The sequence below is a fragment of the Oncorhynchus kisutch genome, linkage group LG13, assembly GCF_002021735.2.
Source record: "Oncorhynchus kisutch isolate 150728-3 linkage group LG13, Okis_V2, whole genome shotgun sequence".
Taxonomy (NCBI): Eukaryota; Metazoa; Chordata; class Actinopteri; order Salmoniformes; family Salmonidae; genus Oncorhynchus; species Oncorhynchus kisutch.
Window position 1 is genome coordinate 72,906,447 of NC_034186.2, and position 22,567 is coordinate 72,929,013.

A 22,567-nucleotide genomic window follows, 5' to 3' on the forward strand; every position below is an offset into this window, starting at 1 on the left:
GTGTTGTCTGCAAACTTGATGATTGAGTTGGAGGCATGTGTGGCCACCCAGTCATGGGTGAACAGGGAGTACAGGAGGGGGCTGAGCACGCACCCCTGTGGGGCCCATGTGTTGAGGATCAGCGAAGTGGAGATGTTGTTTCCTACCTTCCCCACTTGGGGGTTGCCCGTCAGAAAGTCCAGGACCAAGTTGCACAAGGCAGGGTTCAGACCCAGGGCCCCGAGCTTAATGATGAGCTTGGAGGGTACTGTGGTGTTGAAGGCTGAGCTTTAGTCAATGAACAGCATTCTTACGTAGGTATTCCTCTTGTCCAGACGGGATAGGGCAGTGTGCAGTGCGATGACGATTCCATCGTCTGTGTATCTATTGGGGCGGTAAGCAAATTGAAGTGGGTCTAGGGTGTCAGGTAAGGTGGAGGTGATATGATTCTTAACTAGCCTCTCATAGCACTTCATGATGACAGAAGTGAGTGCTACGTGGCGATACTAATTTAGTTCAGTTACCTTTGCTTTCTTGGGTACAGGAACGATGGTGGACATCTTGAAGCAAGTGGGGACAGCAGACTGGGATAGGGAGAGATTGAATATGTCTGTAAACACTCCAGCCAGCTGGTCTGCGCATGCTCTGAGGACACGGCTAGGGATGCAGTCTGGGCTGGCAGCCTAGCGAGGGTTAACACGCATAAATGTCTTACTCGTGTCTGGCCACGGAGAACGAGAGCCCACAGTCCTTGGGAGAGGGCTGCGTTGGTGGCACAGTGCTTTTTACATATTATTCAACCTTTATTTAACCACGAAAAGCCCATTGAGACCCAGAGACTCTTTTTCAAGGGAGACCTGGCCAGGAAGGCAGCAACAATCAATACATTACATAATGAAAACATACACCAATACAATACAACATGATCCAGCCTTAAAAAGCATTTACACTCCTCTGTAACAGTCTCCTATCAAAATGTAAAATTCATTCAGTGGCACTAACATATCTAGATGAAGCATGGATTGTAGATTATTCCATGTGTCTGGGGCACAAGAAGAGAAGGCAGTCTTGCCTAAATACTGTGAATGTCCTGGGCTTTAAGTAGCAACCACCTAGCATACCGGGTATGGTAACTGCAGGTGGTGAAGGAGACCAGACTACAGATGGAAAGAGTGAGTTCACCCAAAGGGGCTTTGTAGATGAACACATACAAATGTATCTTTCTGTGCATATAAAGTGAGGTCCAACCCACCATTTGGTACAATGTGCAATGGTGGGTGAGTGATAAAGCCCAAGGATGCATGATAAACAGAGTCCAGTCTCTGTAAGACGGAGGAGGCTGTGTGCATATACAACAAGTCACCATAATCAAATACAGAGAGAAAAGTGGCCTGAACAAGCTTCTTTCTAGCCATAAGCGGGAAGCAAGCCTTATTACCAAAATAAAAACCCAATTTCAATTTAAGCTTTGTCACAAGATTATCCACATGAACTTTAAAGGACAACTTGTCATCCAACCAAATACCTATTTGGAGGATGACACTTTTTCAATGGATAAGCCACCAGATGTGACAATGCTAACGTTCTCTGGCAGAGTTCTAGCTGTGGTAAAGGTCATGCATTTAGTTTTTTGTACATTCAAGACCAGTTTGAGACCACAAAGGGAGGCCTGCAGTGACTGAAAAGCAGTCTGGAGCTCTTCAACAGCCTGAACCAGAGAAGGAGCACATGAATATATACAGTTGAAGTCAGACGTTTACATACACCTTAGCCAAATACATTTAAACTCAGGTTCACACAATTCCTGACATTTAATCCAAATAAAAATTCCCTGTTTTAGGTGAGTGAGGATCACCACTTTATTTTAATGTGAAATGTCAGAATAATAGTAGAGAGAATGATTTATTTCAGCTTTAATTTATTTTGTCACATTGCCAGTGGGTCAGAAGTTTACATACACTCAATTAGTATTTGGTAGCATTGCCTTTAAATTGTTTAATTTGGGTCAAACATTTTGGGTAGCCTTCCACAAGCTTCCCACAATAAGTTGGGTGAATTTTGGCCCATTCCTCCTGACAGAGCTCGTATAACTGAGTCAGGTTTGTAAGGCCTCCTTGCTCGCACACGCTTTTTCAATTCTGCCCACAAATGTTCTATAGGTTTGAGGTCAGGGCCACTCCAATACCTTGACTTTGTTATCCTTAAGCCATGTGGCGGCAGGGTAGCGTAGTGGTTAGACTGTTGGACTAGTAACCAGAAGGTTGCAAGTTCAAACCCCCAAACTGACAAGGGACAAATCTGTCATTCTGAACTGACAATTAACCCACTGTTCCTAGGCCATCATTGAAAATATGTATTATCTTGACTTGCCTAGTTAAATAAAGGTTAAAAAAATAATTAAATGCCACAACTTTGGAAGTATGCTTGGGGTCATTGTCCATTTGGAAGACCCATTTGCAACCAAGCTTTAACTTCCTGACTGATGTCTTGAGATGTTGCTCCAATAAATCCACATAATTTTCCCTTCCTCATGATGCCATCTATTTTGTGAAGTGCAGCAGTCCCTCCTGCAGCAAAGGACCCCCACAACATGATGCTGCCACCCCCCGTGCTTCACGGTTGGGATGGTGTTCTTCGGCTTTGCAAGCCTCCCCTTTTCCCTCCAAAGATAACAATGGTCTTTATAGCCAAACAGTTCTATTTTTGTTTCATCAGACCAGAGGACATTTCTACAAAACGTCCTTTGCTGTGGTTCTGGGATTGATTTGCACTTTTCGGCACCAAAGTACGTTCATCTCTCGGAGACAGAACGTCTCTTTCCTGAGCAGTATGACGGCTACGTGGTCCCATGGTGTTTATACTTGCGTACTATTGTTTGTACAGATGAACGTGGTAACGTTTGGAAATTGTTCCCAAGGATGAACCAGATTTGTGGAAGTCTACAATTTTGTTTTGAGGTCTTGGCTGATTTCTTTTGATTTCCCATGATGTCAAGCAAAGAGGTACTGAGTTTGAAGGTAGGCCTTGAAATACATCCACAGGTACACCTCCAATTGACTCAAATGATGTCAATTAGCCTATCAGAAGCTTCTAAAGCCATGACATAATTTTCGGGAATGTTCCAAGCTGTTTAAAGGCACAGTCAACTTATTGTATGTAAACTTCTGACGCACTGGAATTGTGATGAATGAATGAATTATAAGTGAAATAATCTGTCTGTAAACAATTGTTGGAAAAATTATTTGTGTCATGCACAAAGTAGATGTCCTAACTGACTTGCCAAAACTATAGTTTGTTAACAAGAAATTTGTGGAGTGGTTGAAAAACTAGTTTAAATGACTCCAACCTAAATGTATGCTCGGGGCGGCAGCGTAGCCTAGTGGTTAGAGCGTTGGACTAGTAACCGGAAGGTTGTGAGTTCAAACCCCTGAGCTGACAAGGTACAAATCTGTCGTTCTGCCCCTGAACAGGCAGTTAACCCACTGTTCACAGTAGTAAACTTCTGACTTCAACTGTAACTGTATCATCTGCTTATAGATGTAACTTCGCTGGTTGCATCCTATTTCCCAAATCATTAATAAAAATTGTGAGCAACACAGGAGCTAAAATGGAACCCTGGGACACACCTCTATTAATCTCAAGATAGCTAGAGTTGTGATTGTCAGTATATACACACTGTGTCTGTCAGAAAGATAGTTCCAAACCAAGCTCCTGCCCCTTTAGTCTAGCTAGCAACAATTCATGGTCAACTGAATCAAAGGCCTTTGATAAATCCACAAACAGAGGAGTGCAATATTGCTATTTATCAAGTTCATTAATGATGTCGTTTGCCACCCACTGCTGCAGTTGTGGTGCTGTGCTCCAATCTAAAGCCAGACTGAACCCCGCTCAGTATGTTCTTTTCAATTAACTGTGAGTTCTGTGAGTTCACTAGGGATTCATAGATTTTGGCCAGCATAGGGAGACAGGATGCATCTGAGGGATCTCCACCCTTTAGTAGTGGGAGGACATAAGCTGATTTCCAAATGCTGGGTATGGAATTGGTCAAGAGACTCAAGTTGAAAATGTGAGCCACAGGTTCAGTAATAATACCAGCTGCTATCTTTAACCTCTCTGGGATATGTGGGACGATAGCGTCCCACCTGGCCAAAAGCCAGGGAAAATGCAGAGCGCCAAATTCAAATAAATTACTATAAAAATCAAACTTTCATTAAATCCCACATGCAAAATAGCAAATTAAAGCTACGCTTGTTGTGAATCCAGCCCACATGTCAGATTTCAAAAAGGCTTTTAGGCGAAAGCAAACAATACTATAATCTGAGGATAGCACCATAGTAAACAAAGAGAGAAAGCATATTTCAACCTTTCAGGTGCGTCACAAAATGCAGAAATAAAAATATAATTCATGCCTTACCTTTGACGTGCTTCTTTTGTTGGCACTCCAATATGTCCCATAAACATCACAAATGGTCCTTTTGTTCGATTAATTCCGTCAATATATATCCAAAATGTCCATTTATTTGGCGCGTTTGATCCAGAAAAACACAGGTTCCAACTTGCTCAACGTGACTACAAAATATCTCAAAAGTTACCTGTAAACTTTGCCAAAACATTTCAAACAACTTTTGTAATACAACTTTAGGTATTTTTTTACGTAAATAATCGATAAAATAGAAGACGGGATGATCTGTGTTCAATACAGGAAGAAAACAAACTGAAGCATGCTTTCTGGTCACGCGCCTCTATCTAACAGTACACTTCAAGTGACCCTCGTTCAAGATGGCCGTACTTCTTCATTACACAAAGGAAAAACCTCAACCAATATCTAAAGACTGTTGACATCCAGTGGAAGCGATAGGAACTGCAAGAAGGTCCCTTAGATATCTGGATTCCCAATGAAAGCCCATTGAAAAGAGAGTGACCTCAGGGTTTCCCCTGCTAAATAAGTTCTGTTATACTCACAGACATGATTCAAATAATATGTATATCTTATCTTCTGGGGATGAGTAGCAGGCAGTTGACTTTGGGCATGCATTTCATCCGGACGTGAAAATACTGCCCCCTGTCACCAAGAAGTTAAGAGGTAGCGGTCCAGGTTGTCTGGACCTGCAGACTTTTTAGTGTCTATTGCCTTTAGTGCTTTATAGACCTCAGTATAAGAAACAGGCTCAAGTTAAAATGGTTCACATGAGGGCCTATATCATAGTTGACTGTAGCCGAGTTTACTTTAGAGGCCTGGGCCCCACCATTATCAAAAACTGACCCAGCAGATATGAAGTGCTTGTTAAAAGCCCCTACAATATCAGCTTTATCCTTCACAGCCAAAGGATACATTAGAACCTGATACTGATTTGATTAGTTTACAGAACTTGGTAGGGTTGTTTAGGTTCTCTGTCACTGCATTTAAATAGTAATCTGATTTGGACTTCCTGATCAATCCTGTGCAATTGTTTCTTAGCACTCTGAAGGAGGCCCAGTCAACAGGAGCATTTATGTCAAGCTTGAGCCCAATAGATATTTCTCTTTCTAATTAATTCTGCCAAGTTATCTGAAAACCAGGGATTGTCCCTTCCACTGATTCTACATGGCTTCACAGGGGCATGCTTAGACCCAGGCAGTGTCAGCATCAGGAATCAGACTTACTGTCAACATTGTCTAGAATGTCGTTTAAAAATATAACAGGGTTTGGCTTTGGTCATTTTTGTATTTCTAACACAAGTAATTGCACAGTAATCACTGACATCATTACAGAATATCCCAGTCGATGTGTATTTGTGAGGGGTCTTCATTAGAATAATGTCCAATAGCGTTGATTTGTTAGGTGCTCTTGGATTCAGTCTTGTAGGCGCATTAATTCATTGAGCGAGATTCAGAGAGTCACACAGTTCTTCAAAATAGTTCCTCTCAGATGTAAGCATGTCCCAGTTCAAATCTCCTAAAATAATGAATTCAGAGTGATTAAGCTTGCAGGACATCAGAAAGGGAGTTGAGAGCGTGTCCCGAAGCCGAGGGCGGTCTGTAGCAGCCGACTGCAGTGATGTGGGAGTCCTTATATATGTTCACTTTAACCGCAAGCAATTCAAAATGTTTGGCTTTTGGAAATCGAGAGAATTTAAACTCAGATTTCACATAAATTGCAATCCACCCTACTTTACTCATCTGATCATTCTTAAAACCATATACCCATTATCTGACTCAGATTTATTTAGCCAAGTTTCTGATAAAAACCATTACGTCTACGTTTGTCATTTTGGCCCATTTTCTAATCATGTCTATTTTTGGAAATAGACTTCTGACGTTAACATGCAAGAGGCCAAAATCTGCTTTGTTTTTAAAATCATATAGAGTCGGTAGAGATAGCATGGTATCTACCGGCCCAGGGTTTGGTCGCAACGTACCAGAGATCAACAATAAAAGCATAATAATCTCAGTTGCCCAAGTGTGAGGACTTGGTGAAGCCTGCACCATTGTTAATAAAACGTACTGAGTCTAATCCCCAGAGCGGGCGAAGAAGGTATTTAGCTTGTCTGAAAGCAAGACGTCACTGTCCGTGACGTGGCTCGTTTTACCTTCGTAGTCCATGATTGTCTTTAGACCCTGCCACATACGTCTCATGTCTGAGCCATTGAATTGTGACTCCACTTTGTTTCTGTACTGACACTTTGCCTGTTTGATTGCCTTATGGAGGGAATAACTACACTGTTTGTATTCTACCATATTCCCAGTCACCTTGCCATGGTTAAATGCGGTGGTTCGTGCTTTCAGTTTGCGCAAATGCTGCCATCTATCCATGGTTTCTGGTTAGGTTTTAATAGTAACAGTGGGAACAACATCCCCTATACACTTCCTGAAGAACTCAGTCACCGTGTCCGTGTATACTTCAATGTTATTCTCAAGGGATACCCAGAACATATCCAGGCGGCGTGATCAAATCAATCTTGAAGCATGAATTCCGATTGGTCAGACCAGCGTTAAATCGACCTTAGCACGGGTACATCCTGTTTGAGTTTCTGACTATAGGAAGGGAAGAGCAAAATGGAGTTGTGATCTGATTTGCCAAAGGGAGGGTGGGGGAGGACCTTGTAGGCATCTCGAAAGGGGGAGTAGCAGTGGTCAAGTGCTTTAGCAGAGCGAGTACTACAGTAAATGTGTTGATAGAACTTCGGTAGCGTTTTCCTCAAATTTGCTTTGTTAAAATCCCCAGCTACAATAAATGCGGCTTCAAGATATGTGCTTTCCAGTTTGCATAAAGTCCAGTGTAGTTCCTTGAGGGTGGCCGTGGTATCGGCTTGAGGGGGAATATACATGGCTGTGACTATAACCGAAGAGAATTCTCTTTAGAGGTAATAGGTAGTATTTGATTGTGAGGTATTCTAGGTCGGAGGAACAAAAGGACTTGAGTTTCTGTTTGTTATCACAATCACACAATCACCCACTTCTTCCCCAGAGAGTTCTTTATTCCTGTCTGTGCGATGTACTGAGAACCCAGCTGGCTATATGGACAGAGAAAGTATATCCCGAGAGAGCCATGATTCCGGAAACAGAGTATGTTACAGTCCTTGGTGTCTTCGTGGAAGGGGTTCCTCGCCCTGAGCTCGTCTACTTTATTGTCCAGAGACTGAAAATAAGCGAGTAATATACTTGGAAGTGGTGGATGGTGTGCACAACTCCTGAGTCGGACTAGAAGTCCACTCCGAATACCTCTTCTCCGCCGGCAGGGTCTTGGAGCAGCCTCTGGGATAAGTTAAATTGCCCTGGGGGGTAGAAACAAAGGATCCAATTCGGGAAAGTCGTATTCCTGGCGGTAATGTTGATGATTTACCGTCGCTCTGATATCCAAAAGTTATTTCCGGCTGCATGTAATAACACAAAAAACTAAATACTGCAAAGCTGCAATGTCTGTCAGCGCCATCTTGCCACATCGGAGAAATTGAAGCTGTTCCAAGGGTAAAAGGAGGGGGGGAGGATGAGGGTGCAACTCAATATTAGGAAGGTGTTCCTAATGTTTGGTATACTCAGTATACTCAGATGAATGGGGGGCCATGAAATCTCATACATGAAGAAGCAACGAGAATTCAGATTCTCTTATTGAAGACAGGCCAGGAGAGAACGAGGGAGGACTAGGTTCTCTACAGCGTCAGATATTCATGTCATCACACCAGCAGAACAGACAAGCTCATAACACCTGAGCACAGAACATTATTGAGGTCAGAGAAAGAGAGAGAGAGAGAGAGAGAGAGAGAGAGAGAGAGAGAGAGAGAGAGAGAGAGAGAGAGAGATACAGAGAGACGGAGGGACAGAGACAGCCAGCTTCAAGTTCCTTGGCGCCCACATCACAGCCTCAGGAGGCTAAGAGTGGTGCGGTCAGTCCAGTACATTACTGTGGCCGAGCTCCCTGCCATCTAGGACCTCTATATCAGGCGGTGTCAGGGAAAGGACCAAAAAATGACCAAAGACTCCAGCCACCCAAGCCATAGACTGTTCACTCTGCTACCGTCCAGGCAAATGGTACTGGAGCATTGGTTCTTGGACCAATAGGCTTTGATTCAGCTTCTACCCGTAAGCCATAAGAATGGCACCCAAACTATCTGCATTGACTATCTTGCACTGACCATACGCACACACACTAGACTAAATACTGTATACAAACCATATGCACACACTAACTCACACACATTACATTGACACTCCCACACATACTCACAACACAAACACACATACATACACAATACACATCATTTGCTGCTGCTACTCTGTTCTTTATTTTACTCTTATTATTATTTATTCTGATGCACAGTCACTTTACCTTGCCATCATGTACATATCTACCTCAAATACCTCGTACCTCTGCACATTGATCTGGTACTAGTACTACCTGTATATAGCTCCATTCTTGATCTGCTACTGGTACTCTTGTATATAGATCCATTCTTGTATTTTATTTTATTCCTTGTGTTACAATTTTTTATTTTTTTGCATTGTTGGGAAGGGCTCATAAGAAAGCATTTCATGGTAAAGTCTATACAAGTTGTCACAAATAAAATTTGATTTGCAAATGAGAGAGAAGTGGACGGATGGACAGACGGTAGAGTGAGAGGTGGACAGACGGCAGAGAGTGAGAGGTGGACAGATGGTAGAGAGTGAGAGGTGGACAGACTGTAGAGAGTGAGAGGTGGACAGACGGGCAGAGAGTGAGAGGTGGACAGACGGCAGAGAGTGAGAGGTGGACAGATGGTAGAGAGTGAGAGGTGGACAGACTGTAGAGAGTGAGAGGTGGACAGACTGTAGAGAGTGAGAGGTGGACAGACGGGCAGAGAGTGAGAGGTGGACAGACGGTAGAGTGAGAGGTGGACAGATGGTAGAGAGTGAGAGGTGGACAGACGGGCAGAGTGAGAGGTGGACAGACGGGCAGAGTGAGAGGTGGACAGACGGGCAGAGTGAGAGGTGGACAGACGGTAGAGTGAGAGGTGGACAGACGGTAGAGTGAGAGGTGGACAGACGGTAGAGAGTGAGAGATGTACAGACGGGCAGAGACAGAGATGGACTGAGACGGACGGACACTCGGACAGGTAGAGCGAGAGAAGTGGACAGACTGATGGACAGACAGACAGAGACCTACCAGGGTCTGTTGGTATCTCAGAGCCTTCCTTTGCGACGCATCTGCAGCCATTGACACGCTGTCACTGACCCAAAAATAACCCTGATGGTGGCTTCAGCATTTCCACCCGCACACTCTCAGCTAAACAAACACACACGTCAAGAGTGTACACACTTTCTTACATATGCATTTTAACATACACAACACACTTGAGATTGACACTTGTTCAGATCCAATCTTGTTCAGTTGATCCAGAGGCGGTGTTCCCTCCACCTGTCCTGTAAGACAGTCAACAGAAAGACGTCTGTACAGAGACTCCTGGTAGTGATATGAGGCAGAGACAGACGCAGCGCTTTCCTTTATTAGAACAGCAGACACCTAATCACACACACAGCAGGGCTCACGTTAACGACACCGATACTGGCATACAAGCCTCTTGTCCCCGTGAGCAGGCCAGCTAGACCCATGGGCCATTAGATCTTTGTTTTTGGGTGGGGTGTTTTTGTTTGGACAGGCAGGGGTGAGGGTGATGCCACCCCCCACAGGGCTGCCCCTGCAACGTGAGGGTAGGTGCACATTAACACCCCCGTCATCAGCCAATGATGCAAGGCTATCCCTTCGAACCCTCACATGCTCCAAGCCCTCATTCCCCCTGCTGTATCAACATACCTCTTCCCTATCAGCAATCTGTAATGGACTTCACTAGGCCAGATGTAGCAGTCAACATAACACACATTGCCATCTATCCCATCTGATATAATGGTTTTCAGTCTGGGTTGTAGGCGTGCATATCAAAAGTCTGAAGTGGTTCTCACTCAATCATGTTTACTGATCTGAAATCACCTGTTTCCATTTCAGCCGGATGAGACAGCATGGCACATGGCCCACCTAAAGAGAGGGAGAGAGAATGGCCCGGCCCCACCAATCCCTTAACCCTTCTCTGCTTTGGAGACCACACGCCACCACATTACAACCTAATCTCACTGCATGGTGGTGGCCAGAGAGAAATGTGTCACTCCGACCGCGGGCGAGTGTGTGATGTGTGTCAGGGAGAATGATTATGGACAGGTGGCTGAGGCACTACCTGATACACAGAGAACATTATCACAGTGGTAGTGGTTAGTGTGTGACTCACGATGCATATTGAGCAGTCATGAAACAGTCCTTACTACAGGGTTGTGAGATATACTATACCAGTACACTGAGGGGGACTGGATGTACACTGATATAAAGAAACAGCAACAAGGAGAGATCAAAATATAATATCATGCATAGTGTACTTATGTACAGTGCTCTCTCATACACACACAGCACATGTCAACACAACTCATAGAAAGTCAATTCATAGAAAAAACAAAAGGTTGTTTATTTTCCTGAACATTTGGCAGTCTTTGTTTTAGACATAAATACAGTCATCATCTCCCCCCATCCCCAGCAGCTCCTTAGCTTATGGCAGTGAACCCCAGCCCTCAGTACTTCACTTTCAAGGGATAACCTACTTCACCACAAAATCTTTCTGAAAATGTACAATAACAAAAAACATGACTTTGTCATGACACCAGTTGTGTAGATGCTATATTGTACACATTTAGTTGAAACCGAACTAGAGGCTTCAAACCGAATGGAAAGCGTCTAACAAACATCTGGCACTTAGAATTTGGGGTGAACTGTCCATAGAATTAGAATACTAATTTAACAGGATCTCTATGGAAATGTTGTTTTTTTTTTAACATGAGCACTACGTGCTGCCTCTGTGATTGGTTGGTCAACAGCTCAATTCATACTGTTCCTGTCATATCACTCCTCCCTACAACACTGTTAGAACCAAACACATTGCTGCTCATTCTGAAAAACATCAATATTGCTGCTCATACAGTTGAATGTGATACATCGTCCTATGTAAATGATAAACCAAGTATTTTAAAGACAATACTTACCACAGCTTTCACATGGCACACATTGCTATGGAATATTGCATATAAAATCTAAAAGAAAAATACTGTAGATGCTTTAAAATCAATCCATATATCTTTCAACATCCATCTTGTGAACTGAAATCTTAATGGTCAAGGAAACATTGACAGTGGATAACTTAGGTCTCAAATTGTCCAGAGATAACAAGCAGTTACATGTAACTAATTTAAATAAACTGTTGACATCTTTCATCACATCTAAGTAATAACAGTCTGGTTACCAATGTAGTTATAACATTAATTAACCTACGTGCCTTAACTTGTCTACATTTTTTATTTAACTAGGCAAGTCAGTTAAGAACAAATTCTTATTAACAATGACGGTCTACCCCGACCAAAACCGAATGACGCTGAGCCAAATGTGCACTGCCCTATGGGACTCCCAATCACGTCCAGATGTGATACAGCCTGGATTCGAACCAGGGACTGTAGTGACGCCTCTTGCACTGAAATGCAGTGCCTTAGACCGTAACCCCCTCATGGAGGTAGAGAGATGGGAGGGGGAGGACAGTTGTTTGTGAGAGAAATGGTCCATTCTATTCAAATGGAATACAGTACACATGTTGCCTCAATAACACATCAAATCATTGCTAACAAACCCTGAAACTTTCAATATCATATCTACTTGTCCCAGTATCCTTCAGTGGAAGACTCAGATTACTAGGAGGGTATTGAAATGCTGCTCCCTCCATGCTGCATCCTCAGCCTATAACTCTACACCACCACCTGTCGGCCCATCAGATGGACACAGATACATACCTTCATTTGGTCAGGGGGGATTTCCTATTATAATGCTTATAATGTTATGCATTTTATAATAAACATTTTTTTTTATACAAAAAGGAGACAAGGGCTTTACAATTCTTACAAAAAAATAGCTTAAAAATGATTTGATACAAAATAAATTGATAAAAATAGATCTGCATACAAAATACATGTTTAAAAAAAGAATCATCTTCAAACACAAAAGTTGCTGTTTAGTAAGAAATTAAAAGCGATACATTTAAATATATTCTGGTGTGTTAGCGAGCTAAAAATATTTCCTAGAACATTTCAATCCCATTTCTAACTGGCACAGATACACATATAGCAAGCCTAGCTGATACTTCATGCCCATTACCAAGCACATAGATTTACAACAACTCGTTCCATTTTCCTTTCCAAGTTCATCTGTGAGAGGGAATTTGCACAGCAAATGTGAATGAATTAACCCTCTATGATTGTGTGTAACAGTATGTGTGTGTCAGTAGTGGGTGCGGTATGTGTGTGGTGCTGTAGGGGTGCAGAAATGTGTGCGTGTCAGTACTGAGGGTGGTACTTGGGGAACAGGTAGAGGTCTTTGCAGAGGGAGCTGGTGAATTCAGACATCTCCTTACAGCGATGGTGGGGGGTGCCAGGAGCATAGCCTTCTCTGTCTTTAATACGACCATTCACCTGAGGACAGAGGTTACAAAATGTTACTAGCACTGTACTTGCTGATAACGACTTTGAGGGAAAATGTACTTACTATGACTGTGATATGTGGTGTGTGTTTGTGTTTACCTGCACCAGTATGTCTGATAGGTGTGTGTCTCTGGCTCTGAAGCGGAGTGCTGAGTTGACCTCTTGGATGAACCAGGATCCTCTCTTGGTGTTCCTCATGGCTGCAGTGCCTAGTAGGGCAGGACAGACAGTACATTACCCAGTAGGTCCCGACAGACACTACATTACCCAGTAGGGGCCGACAGACACTACATTACCCAGTAGGTCCCGACAGACACTACATTACCCAGTAGGGGCCGACAGACACTACATTACCCAGTAGGGGCCGACAGACACTACATTACCCAGTACGTCCCGACAGACACTATATTACCCAGTAGGGGCCAACACATTACCTAGTAGGTCCCAACAGACACTATATTACCCAGTAGGGGCCAACAGACACTATATTACCCTGTAGGGGCCAACACATTACCTAGTAGGTCCCAGCAGACACTATATTACCCAGTAGGTCCCAACAGACACTATATTACCCAGTAGGTCCCAACAGACACTATATTACCCAGTAGGTCCCAACAGACACTATATTACCCAGTAGGTCCCAACAGACACTATATTACCCAGTAGGTCCCAACAGACACTATATTACCCAGTAGGTCCCAACAGACACTATATTACCCAGTAGGGGCCAACAGACACTATATTACCCAGTAGGTCCCAACAGACACTATATTACCCAGTAGGTCCCAACAGACACTATATTACCCAGTAGGTCCCAACAGACACTATATTACCCAGTAGGTCCCAACAGACACTATATTACCCAGTAGGTCCCAACAGACACTATATTACCCAGTAGGTCCCAACAGACACTATATTACCCAGTAGGTCCCAACAGACACTATATTACCCAGTAGGTCCCAACAGACACTATATTACCCAGTAGGGGCCAACACACATACACAACAAAGAAACACACCAAATATTCCAACATTCACACCATAAACAGACAACACACATAAGCACACACACCTTTGAGGGAGGCGAAGCCACAGATCATGTCAGAGCGCTGGGGCAGTTTGACTCTGAGCCTGCCCCTCTCCTCCATCTGCCTGGTGTCTCCATCCCCCTCTCCCTCCCTCCCTGCATCCCTCTGTTCACAGCCAGGAGACTGGGTCCTCTCTGGCCCGTCTGGCTGCTCCACCCCACAGTCCATCTCCTCTGGAGGGAGACAGAGAGAAGACGGGTTAGAAGAAGAGAACAGGGGAGGGAGGGTTGGGGAAAGGGAAGGAGGGAGAGTGAGGGCAGAGAGATTGTGTGTGTGCTCACCTCCTCTGCAGGCCTGGATGAAGAACATCTTGGGTTTATTCTGCAGTAGAGGACAGTGGGCGTTGTCAAACGCCTCAAACACCCAGTCCAACTGAGAGAGACAGAGATTCAATTAATATGATTATTATCATCAGAAAGGGTTTCACTCTAAACTGAATGAGGTCACACACACCTCCAGCAGCTGTCCGTCTGTGCCGTAGATAGCCCCCTCTACTCCATGGGACAGCAGACACACCACACAGCTGGATACGGTCTGGTGCTGCTGCTGTCTGCCAAACTGCTCAATGCACTCCCGCATGCCCTGTCATAGAGAGAGATTAAACTATATTTTAATTACATTGCACTTTTAGAATTATTTTGGTACATTTTGTCACAAAGTGCAAGCGCCACTAGTTATACAGAGAGGAAGTATAGAGCTGTAAATTCACCCTTTGTTCTTTGCATTAAACATAGTCATGGAAAGACCAACGCTACAGACAGCTGTCTCCACTAGCTAACACCATGACTCTAATAGCAACAGGTCTATGTGAAGATCAAGGCAAACAAATGCCTGAGTGCCACTGATTGAAGCCAGTGGAGGATCCACCGATACAGTCCATGTTGTTGAAGCACTGCTGTACCTTTGGCACCACTGTCTTGCTCTCTGTGTGTGTTACCTGAGCTGTGAGGTCTCTCCGGACGGTGACTATGTAGTCCAGCTCAGTGAACACCTTCCTGAGGACCTCCTCGTCCACCTCCCCTCCCTTCCTGGAGTCCAGGTCAGGAGCAGCACAGGGGTCAAAGGAGACGTTACTGATCACCAAGGCCAGGCCACGAGGACTGGACACCATACTATAGGACTGAAGGGGAGAGAACGGGAGAAAGAGAGGAGAGGGAAGAGAGAAAGTGTGAGGGGAGTAGAAAAAGGTGCAAAAGGAGGAAAGAAAGCGAGAAGAAAGGGAAAGGAGGAGAAAAGAGTGAGGGACAAGAGACAAAAATGCAGCGTGAGAAAATTACATGGTTACCTGAAGGACAATAATGATGTGCTTATGTTGCTGCTGTTCTCAGTAGTGTTTGTTGTGGTTTCTGTCCCTGTACTTAAATGACAGTCTTCCACCCCAGTGGAGCTCAGTGATGAATCATCCTCAACCTGAGCAGGTTTACAGAGACTTCAACACATGGGCTGGGGGAATTCTCCCCGTGTCTCTTTCCTGTCAAACTGACTGTGGTCTAGACAAACACTTTCTTCTACGGACCAGTGGGACTCGCCTGGTACTATCTAAACTCTGTCTATACTGCAGAGGTCTAATAGCTGTCTGTTTAGAGTGGAGACACTTCAACAGCTGTTACAGGTTGAGGTGGATGAATAGGAAGATCTACTCTCCTGCTCCCTAGAAATACCTTGGGGAACAATGCAGCTAAACAGCAGCTGGAAACACATTCTGGACACAGGAAGTGCATGCATGCGTTTGTTGCAAAGGTGCATGTTGCAGTGGGTGCTGCCTTGAAACTAACTGCCCTAGGGGGTTGCATAAAGTTGCATTGTAACAGTTGTATTTGCAGTGACATATATGAGAACCAAAAATATACAGCAGTTAACAACATTAATTGTCTCAGATAAGAGATACCAGACAGAGACAGTGTTGTACCTGTTGGCAGTGACATGGAACAGACAGGTGATTTACTGGTTTGTATTAACAGTGAGCGTTGTACCTGTTGGCAGTGACATGGTACAGACAGTGATTTACTGGTTTGTATTAACAGTGAGCGTTGTACCTGTTGTCAGTGACATGGTACAGACAGTGATTTACTGGTTTGTATTAACAGTGAGCGTTGTACCTGTTGGCAGTGACATGGTACAGACAGGTGATTTACTGGTTTGTATTAACAGTGAGCGATGTACCTGTTGGCAGTGTTCTAAGTAGAAGTCTGGTGTACAGGGAAGAACAGAGCTGGTGATGGGACTGTCTGCATCCAGACACATCTCCATTGACTCTGAAACACATATTAGGATGACATTACACCCTGCATGTATTTCATTCCATAAAATACACTAGTGGAGACAAACAATTACAATAATGTCCATCAGAGCAGGGTTCCAGTCAAGGTCACGTTTCTGCCTTGAAAGGGAAGCTGTTAGCAACATATAATGGTGTTGTAACAACCTTTGTACTACAGCTATGTGAGCAAGTCACACAGGCGTGGTGCCTGCAGGTGGCGAGACTGGCTGGGCAGTGGCACTCCATACCAAGGCTACAGCACACTGCTTCCACACTGATCAAATTATACAACTGGACTCAATTGGGACATTTTCATTTACAGTTTTATTGGATTTATTAAAAATAGCTTCTTTTTTTATTTTTATAAAAGACTGAGTTACAAGCCAACAAACAGAATGATTACATTTATTAATTTTTTCTCTCCAAACAACCCCTCCCATGATCTCCTAGGAAACGTGCAAATATTGTGAATGAAACAGTTGTAAAGCTGTGATCTTGAATGCACCCAGCTCAGATGACTGCTCTACTCACCTTGTGTTCTGGCTCTCTTGGTTGGAACAATCCCCTCCTGGGTGGGAAGTGGGAGGGGAGAGTCCACATATCTCTGAAGGACAAAGGAAAAGGAGAATTTAACCATGTTTAATTTACCTTCGACATCAATCAAATCTGAACATTTATAGGAAAAACCAGTTCATTCCTGATTTTTTCCCTCGTCTGCAGTGTGAATAGCAAAACATCCAGAGGAGGCTTGGGTTGGGAGTGATGGCTGACTCTCACCTCTCTCCCAATCTACATCTCTCCTCCTCTTTTCTTATGCCCCTCTTTCTCCCCATCCCACTCTTTCTTCCTGTTACAGCAGTCTGTAGCTTGGGTTGGGAGTGTTGTGGTCACTTCTTTCTCTAGTGACTATCTGGGGGGGGACAGTCTGTAGTAGGGTTGAATGGCAGGAACCCGGTTTCCGAGATTTACCGTCCAAAACCACTCCTCTTTCCCGGGATAAATAACTGCGAGAAACCGGTAAATTATAATAAATTATTTATATGAACAGCATGGAGTGAAATGGAACTGTTAAAATGATATGCAATGTCCAAATCTGGCTTCTCTACGGTCGCTGATTGATGAATCAATGCTCAGGGTGGGGACAGACAGCCCATCTCAGTATGGAGCGCAATTCACAGTGCATGTAGGAGGACTTACTGTATTGGCATTTTATTAGGATCCCCATTAGCTGTTGCAAAAGCAGCAGCTACTCTTCCTGTATCATCTCATCATGGTAATGTGTTTTCTTGTGACAGGTAGGCCTACATAGGCCAGCACAGCCTATGCTACAGTAATACAAAGACAGAATGATCTGGCTTTCAGGGGTCACCTTTTTTAAATGTTTATTGTAAAGAGTTTTAAAAACAGCCTATCGCTCGAATAGCGTTGCTTTAAATCAGTGTACACACATTATCTCCATCAACTCCATTCAAGTTGCATCCAAAATAGATAATCCTGTTCTAAATTGACATAGGTAGGCTAGAAAATCTATATAAAAAAATATATTGCATCTCTCTTCGAATAGTCTATTGGTGTAAGAAATGCTAAAAAGATTGTCTAGCTTTTCCTGCATGGGACTCAGAGCTAAGGACGTTTTGGAGGCCAGCGGAGCACAGGCGCTTGCGTAAGAGACGGAGGCTATAAGTTAGATGTTTATTATGCATAATTAGCTAAATATAAGGCTAATAATGTATTACCTTCTAATAATGTATTACCTTGTATTATATTTTGCTAATTAATGCAATATATTTTTTGCTGAATGTTAAATACAGCAGCCAACAGAACTCACGGGTACTTTGAAAGAACAGTGAATGTGTGCGATGGCAGCAGGCTAATGCAGTTATTTATTCAGACCCATAACCATTCAATCTTCATGAAGAGAAGCCTTCTGCATCGAATTCTAGCCATATATTTTTTTATTTAATCTTTATTTAACCAGGTAGGCCAGTTGAGAACAAGTTCTCATTTACAACTGCAACCTGGCCAAGAATAAAGCAATGCTGTTTGATACATACAACAACAGAGTTACACATGGAGTAAACAAACATACAGTCAATAATACAGCAGAAAAAAATCTATATACAGTGTGTGCATTTTAAGTAAGCATTTCACCTGTTTGTATTCGGCGCACGTGACAAATAAACTTTGATTTGATTTGCAAATGGGGCAAGATAAGGAAGGCAATAAAAAGGCCATGGTGGCAAAGTAATTACAAAATACCAATTAAAACACTGGAGTGATTGATGTGCAGAAGACAAATGTGCAAGTAGAGATACTGGGGTGCAATGGAGCAAGATAAATAAATACAGGATGGGGATGAGGTAGTTGGATGGGCAATATTACAGATGGGCTATGTACAGGTGCAGTGATCTGTAAGGTGCTCTGACAGCTGGTGCTTAAAGTTAGTGAGGGAGATATGAGTCTCCAGCTTCAGTTATTTTTGCAGTTCAGTCCAGTCATTGGCAGCAGAGAACTGGAAGGAAAGGCAGCCAAAGGAGGAATTGGTTTTGGGGGTGTCTAGTGACATATACCGTCTGGAGCGCATGCTACGTGTGGGTGCTGCTATGGTGACCAGTGAGCTGAGATAAGGCGGGGCTTTACCGAGCAGAGACTTGTAGATAACCTGGAGCCAGTGGGTTTGGCGATGAGTATGTAGCAAGGGCCAGCCAACAAGAGCGTACAGGTCGCAGTGGTGGGTAGTATATGGGGCTTTGGTGACAAAACAGATTGCACTGTGATAGACTGCATCCAATTTGTTGAGAAGAGTGTTGGAGGCTATTTCGTAAATGAGATCGCCGAAGTCAAGAATCGGTAGGATGGTCAGTTTTATGAGGGTATGTTTGGCAGCATGAGTGAAGGATGCTTTGTTGCGGAATAGGAAGCCGATTCTAGAATTCATTTTGGATTGGAGATTCTTAATGTGAGTCTGGAAGGAGAGTTTACAGACAAACCAGACACCTAGGTATTTGTAGTTGTCCACATATTCATAAGTCAGAACCGTCCAGAGTAGTGATGCTGGACGGGCGGGCAGCGATCGGTTGAAGAACATGCATTTAGTTTTACTTGCATTTAAGAGCAGTTGGAGGCAACGGAAGGAGAGTTTGTATGGCATTGAAGCTCGTCTGGAGGTTAGTTAACAGTGTCCAAAGAAGGGCCAGAAGTATACAGAATCTATGTAGAGGTGGATCAGAGAATCACCAGCAGCAAGAGCGACATAATTTATGTAGGGCTCATAAAATGTATCGGACTCAGGTAGCATTAGGTTTGAATTTTCATTACATATTTATATGCTTTATAATGCTTTTGAATGACACTTTCAGTTTTGGCGGGAAACACAGGTTTACCCATGAGAAAAGTTATTTTATTCTTGGGATGGAACATTTGTAAAATACCAGGAAATATTCTAACTTAGTATGTAGCTTGGGCTAGGTGTTGGGTAGCGCTCACCTCTTTCTCTTCATCCCCCTCTTCCTCACTGTCTTTGACTGGGGTCTTTGTGAATGGGGAATAGCGGTCTGAAGCTTGGATTGGGTATTTTGTGTAACTCACCCCCTCAGCCCTGTCTTTCACCCTAGCTGTCTGGGGACACTGAGTAAGGGGCGCAGTTTGAGGTTTAGGTTGGTTGTGGCACTCACCCCTCTCGCTCTCTCTCCATGTCTACCCTCTCCCCTTTCTATCTTTGTCCTTCTGCTCATCTGTCAGGATCAACATCTGATTATTGTGCTGGTTGTGGTGTGGCTCTCAGTGCCCACTCACCTGTCTCTCTCCGTCCCTCTCTGGTGACTCTGAGAGCAGGGCACATAGGTGCTGCTGCTCTGTGTCTCTCAGTGCTGAGCAGAAGCTGCTGAAGGCTCTGGGACCACGCTTGGGGAGCAGGGACAGCAGACGCCAGATCCGCTTGTGGGAGGTCGGCTCCGCCTGGGAAACAACAGATATCAACAGATTAGAAAGAAAAAATAGAAAGTGGAATACATGTTAATTTACACCAGGGTTTCCAAAACTGGGTCCTGACCCAGGTGCACATTTAGCTTTTGCCATAGCACTACATGACTCAAATAACCAACTAATCATCAAGCTTGGGGGGGGGGGGGGGGGCAAGGAGGAGTTTCAAGGACCAAGTATGGGAAACCCTGATCCACAATAACATTCGGTTATGTAATTGAAATTAATGACATACATCAACAATAAGACATTTGGGCCATGAATGCATGCATTTTTTGGACGTTGATAAGGGTCATAAGTCACCTGACCTGGTAGTAGTATTGAGCTACACAATTGAACACAACATACCAGGATGCTTTCTGCCATGCTGTCGGTGAGAATGTCGTCTGTCTGCAGCGACTGAATGAACAGTTCGTCCACCACCATCTCTTTGCAGAGAGTCACAGCGTATTTCCGAAGCCCCCTTCTGTCTCGTTCCAGCATACCGCATTCCCCCAACATTCTGCTACGAGACAACACACATGAAAACGCTTAATTTACTGTCAACTTCCATTCTTCTTGCAAAACCGTGGCGCGGTATATAGGCCTAGCTTCTCAACAACGTGTTAACGTTACTCATTGGAATTGTATCTAGTTATTATAATAGCTCAATTTACCTTGTTTTCTAAGTCGGAGTGGTAAGGATGCTGAATACGTTTTTCTGTAAGATAACTAACATTATACTAGCTAGCTATAGTAGCTGTCTGGATGAATACGAGAAAGTAATTGGTAGTTATATCTCCTATTCTTTCCAAAGTCTGGTAACACTCAGCAGCAGATACTTACAATGGCTGTCAGGTAACGTTAGCCAACTGTCTCCAGCTAACGCGTTAGCTAGCTAATAATTAATGTGTGAAGGAAAAGTTGACATCACCTTGACGTCCGAACAATACTAACTTGTAAGCTATTGCATAAAAACAGGTAGTTATGCTAAGAAATGTGTTCAAAATGTAAGCAAGTGTCAATCAGTTTCGTTGCATTTTTCAAAACAATGTACATTTACCTTTAGATATGCAACTGCAAATAGCTAAGTTAACGTTACATCGGCATGCTAACGTTGGGATGTTTATTTTTTTTGTGGATTTCAAACATTCAGAACACCTTCAATGCGTTCATCTGCTCCCAACCCATATGTACTAAAACTAGATAGCGAATTTAGCTAACTGTATTTGAAATTATTTCGCACAAATTAACAACATAACTTACCCAAGTAAACCAACTTCCGCGCCTTTGCAATGTGTGAAAATGGTAGCGGGAGTGGTCTAAATTCATTGTGTTGGATTATAACCAATGACAGTTCGGAGGATTTGGATTGACGTTTTCCTGGTCGAATACGAGTCAGCTTTCCCAGGGCGAGGTTGGAAACATATTAAGCAAATAAATTTTGAATTTGAATCGGTTGTTACAGGAAATAATCAACCAATTGATAAGAATATCATGGAAGACTGACATAAACAGCTACCTAATTTTTAGATGATGTAGAGAGGATGGCATGTCCTTTGTAGGAAATAAGGGAGGGGATTCAAGAATGAACTGGAAACAGCTCACATCTGTCCACAAGGAATTTTTGATTGTGACAAATCCATATTTGCCCAAATGCTGTTGATTGATGTGAAAAATGATTCTTAAAATGCCACGACATAATTGACCTTATTGCACAAATGGAGCCTAATATGTTGTATTCATAGATACAGTATGAACATACAGTGCATTCGGAAAGTATTCAGACTTTTTCCACATTTTGTTACGTTGCAGCCTTCTTCTAAAATTGATTAAATACATTTTTTCCTCATTGATCTACACACAATACCTCACAATGACAAAGCGGAAACAGGTTTTTAAACATTTTTGCACATTTTATTTACATAAGTATACAGACCCTTTGCTATGAGACATGAAATTGAGCTCAGGTGCATACTGTTTCAATTGATCATACTTGAGATGTTTCTACAATTTGATTGAAGTCCATCTGTGGTAAATTCAATTGATTTGACATGATTTGGAAAGGTGCACACCTGTCTATATAAAGTCCCACAGTTGACAGTGCATGTCAGAACAAAAACCAAGCCATGAAGTCAAAGGAATTGTCTGTTGAGCTCCGGGACAGGATTGTTGAGGCACAGACATGGGGAAGGGTACAAAAGTAATTCTGCAGCATTGAAGGTCCCAACGAACACAGTGGCCTCCATCATTCTTAAACTGAAGAA

The 22,567-nt window shown here is 43.3% G+C and overlaps 2 protein-coding genes across 4 annotated transcripts in view; both read right to left on the reverse strand.

Annotated features, from left to right (window-relative positions):
* The window catches only part of clcn1b (chloride channel, voltage-sensitive 1b), a 57,607-nt gene extending 47,584 nt beyond the window's left edge, over positions 1 to 10,023 (reverse strand). The window contains exon 1 of the mRNA XM_031838107.1: positions 9,599 to 10,023. Within this exon, the coding sequence (XP_031693967.1) occupies positions 9,599 to 9,649 (51 nt within the window). The 5' untranslated portion in view covers positions 9,650 to 10,023. The remainder of the gene's footprint in view (positions 1 to 9,598) is intronic.
* An 895-nt stretch (positions 10,024 to 10,918) lies between these two features.
* LOC109879287 (caspase-2-like) lies at positions 10,919 to 21,695 on the reverse strand. Of its 3 annotated transcripts, none has more exons than XM_031787228.1 (11): positions 21,567 to 21,695; positions 20,670 to 20,826; positions 20,136 to 20,297; positions 16,872 to 16,944; positions 16,244 to 16,335; positions 15,018 to 15,200; positions 14,534 to 14,662; positions 14,362 to 14,452; positions 14,065 to 14,253; positions 13,093 to 13,202; positions 10,919 to 12,984 (listed from the first exon to the last, which is right to left on the reverse strand). In XM_031787228.1, the coding sequence occupies exons 2-11, from the start codon at positions 20,820 to 20,822 to the stop codon at positions 12,850 to 12,852; spliced, it is 1,317 nt and encodes a 438-aa protein (XP_031643088.1). In that variant the 5' UTR covers positions 20,823 to 20,826; positions 21,567 to 21,695; the 3' UTR covers positions 10,919 to 12,849. The 3 variants fall into 3 exon arrangements, with proteins under 3 accessions (XP_031643088.1, XP_031643089.1, XP_031643091.1); XM_031787229.1 differs by having other exon boundaries at positions 20,670 to 20,823; positions 21,567 to 21,627; XM_031787231.1 differs by lacking the exon at positions 21,567 to 21,695 and adding an exon at positions 20,978 to 21,099.
* Positions 21,696 to 22,567: the final 872 nt, after the last annotated feature.

Coding starts and splice junctions, on each gene's coding strand:
- LOC109879287 (XM_031787228.1), bottom strand. CDS start 20,822: ATGTTGGGGGAATGCGGTATGCTGGAACGAGACAGAAGGGGGCTTCGG. Junction 14,663..15,017: donor GGAGAGACCTCACAGCTCAG/GTAACACACACA, acceptor TCTCTATGACAG/GGCATGCGGGAGTGCATTGA. Junction 13,203..14,064: donor TGGCTTCGCCTCCCTCAAAG/GTGTGTGTGCTT, acceptor CTGCCCTACTAG/GCACTGCAGCCATGAGGAAC.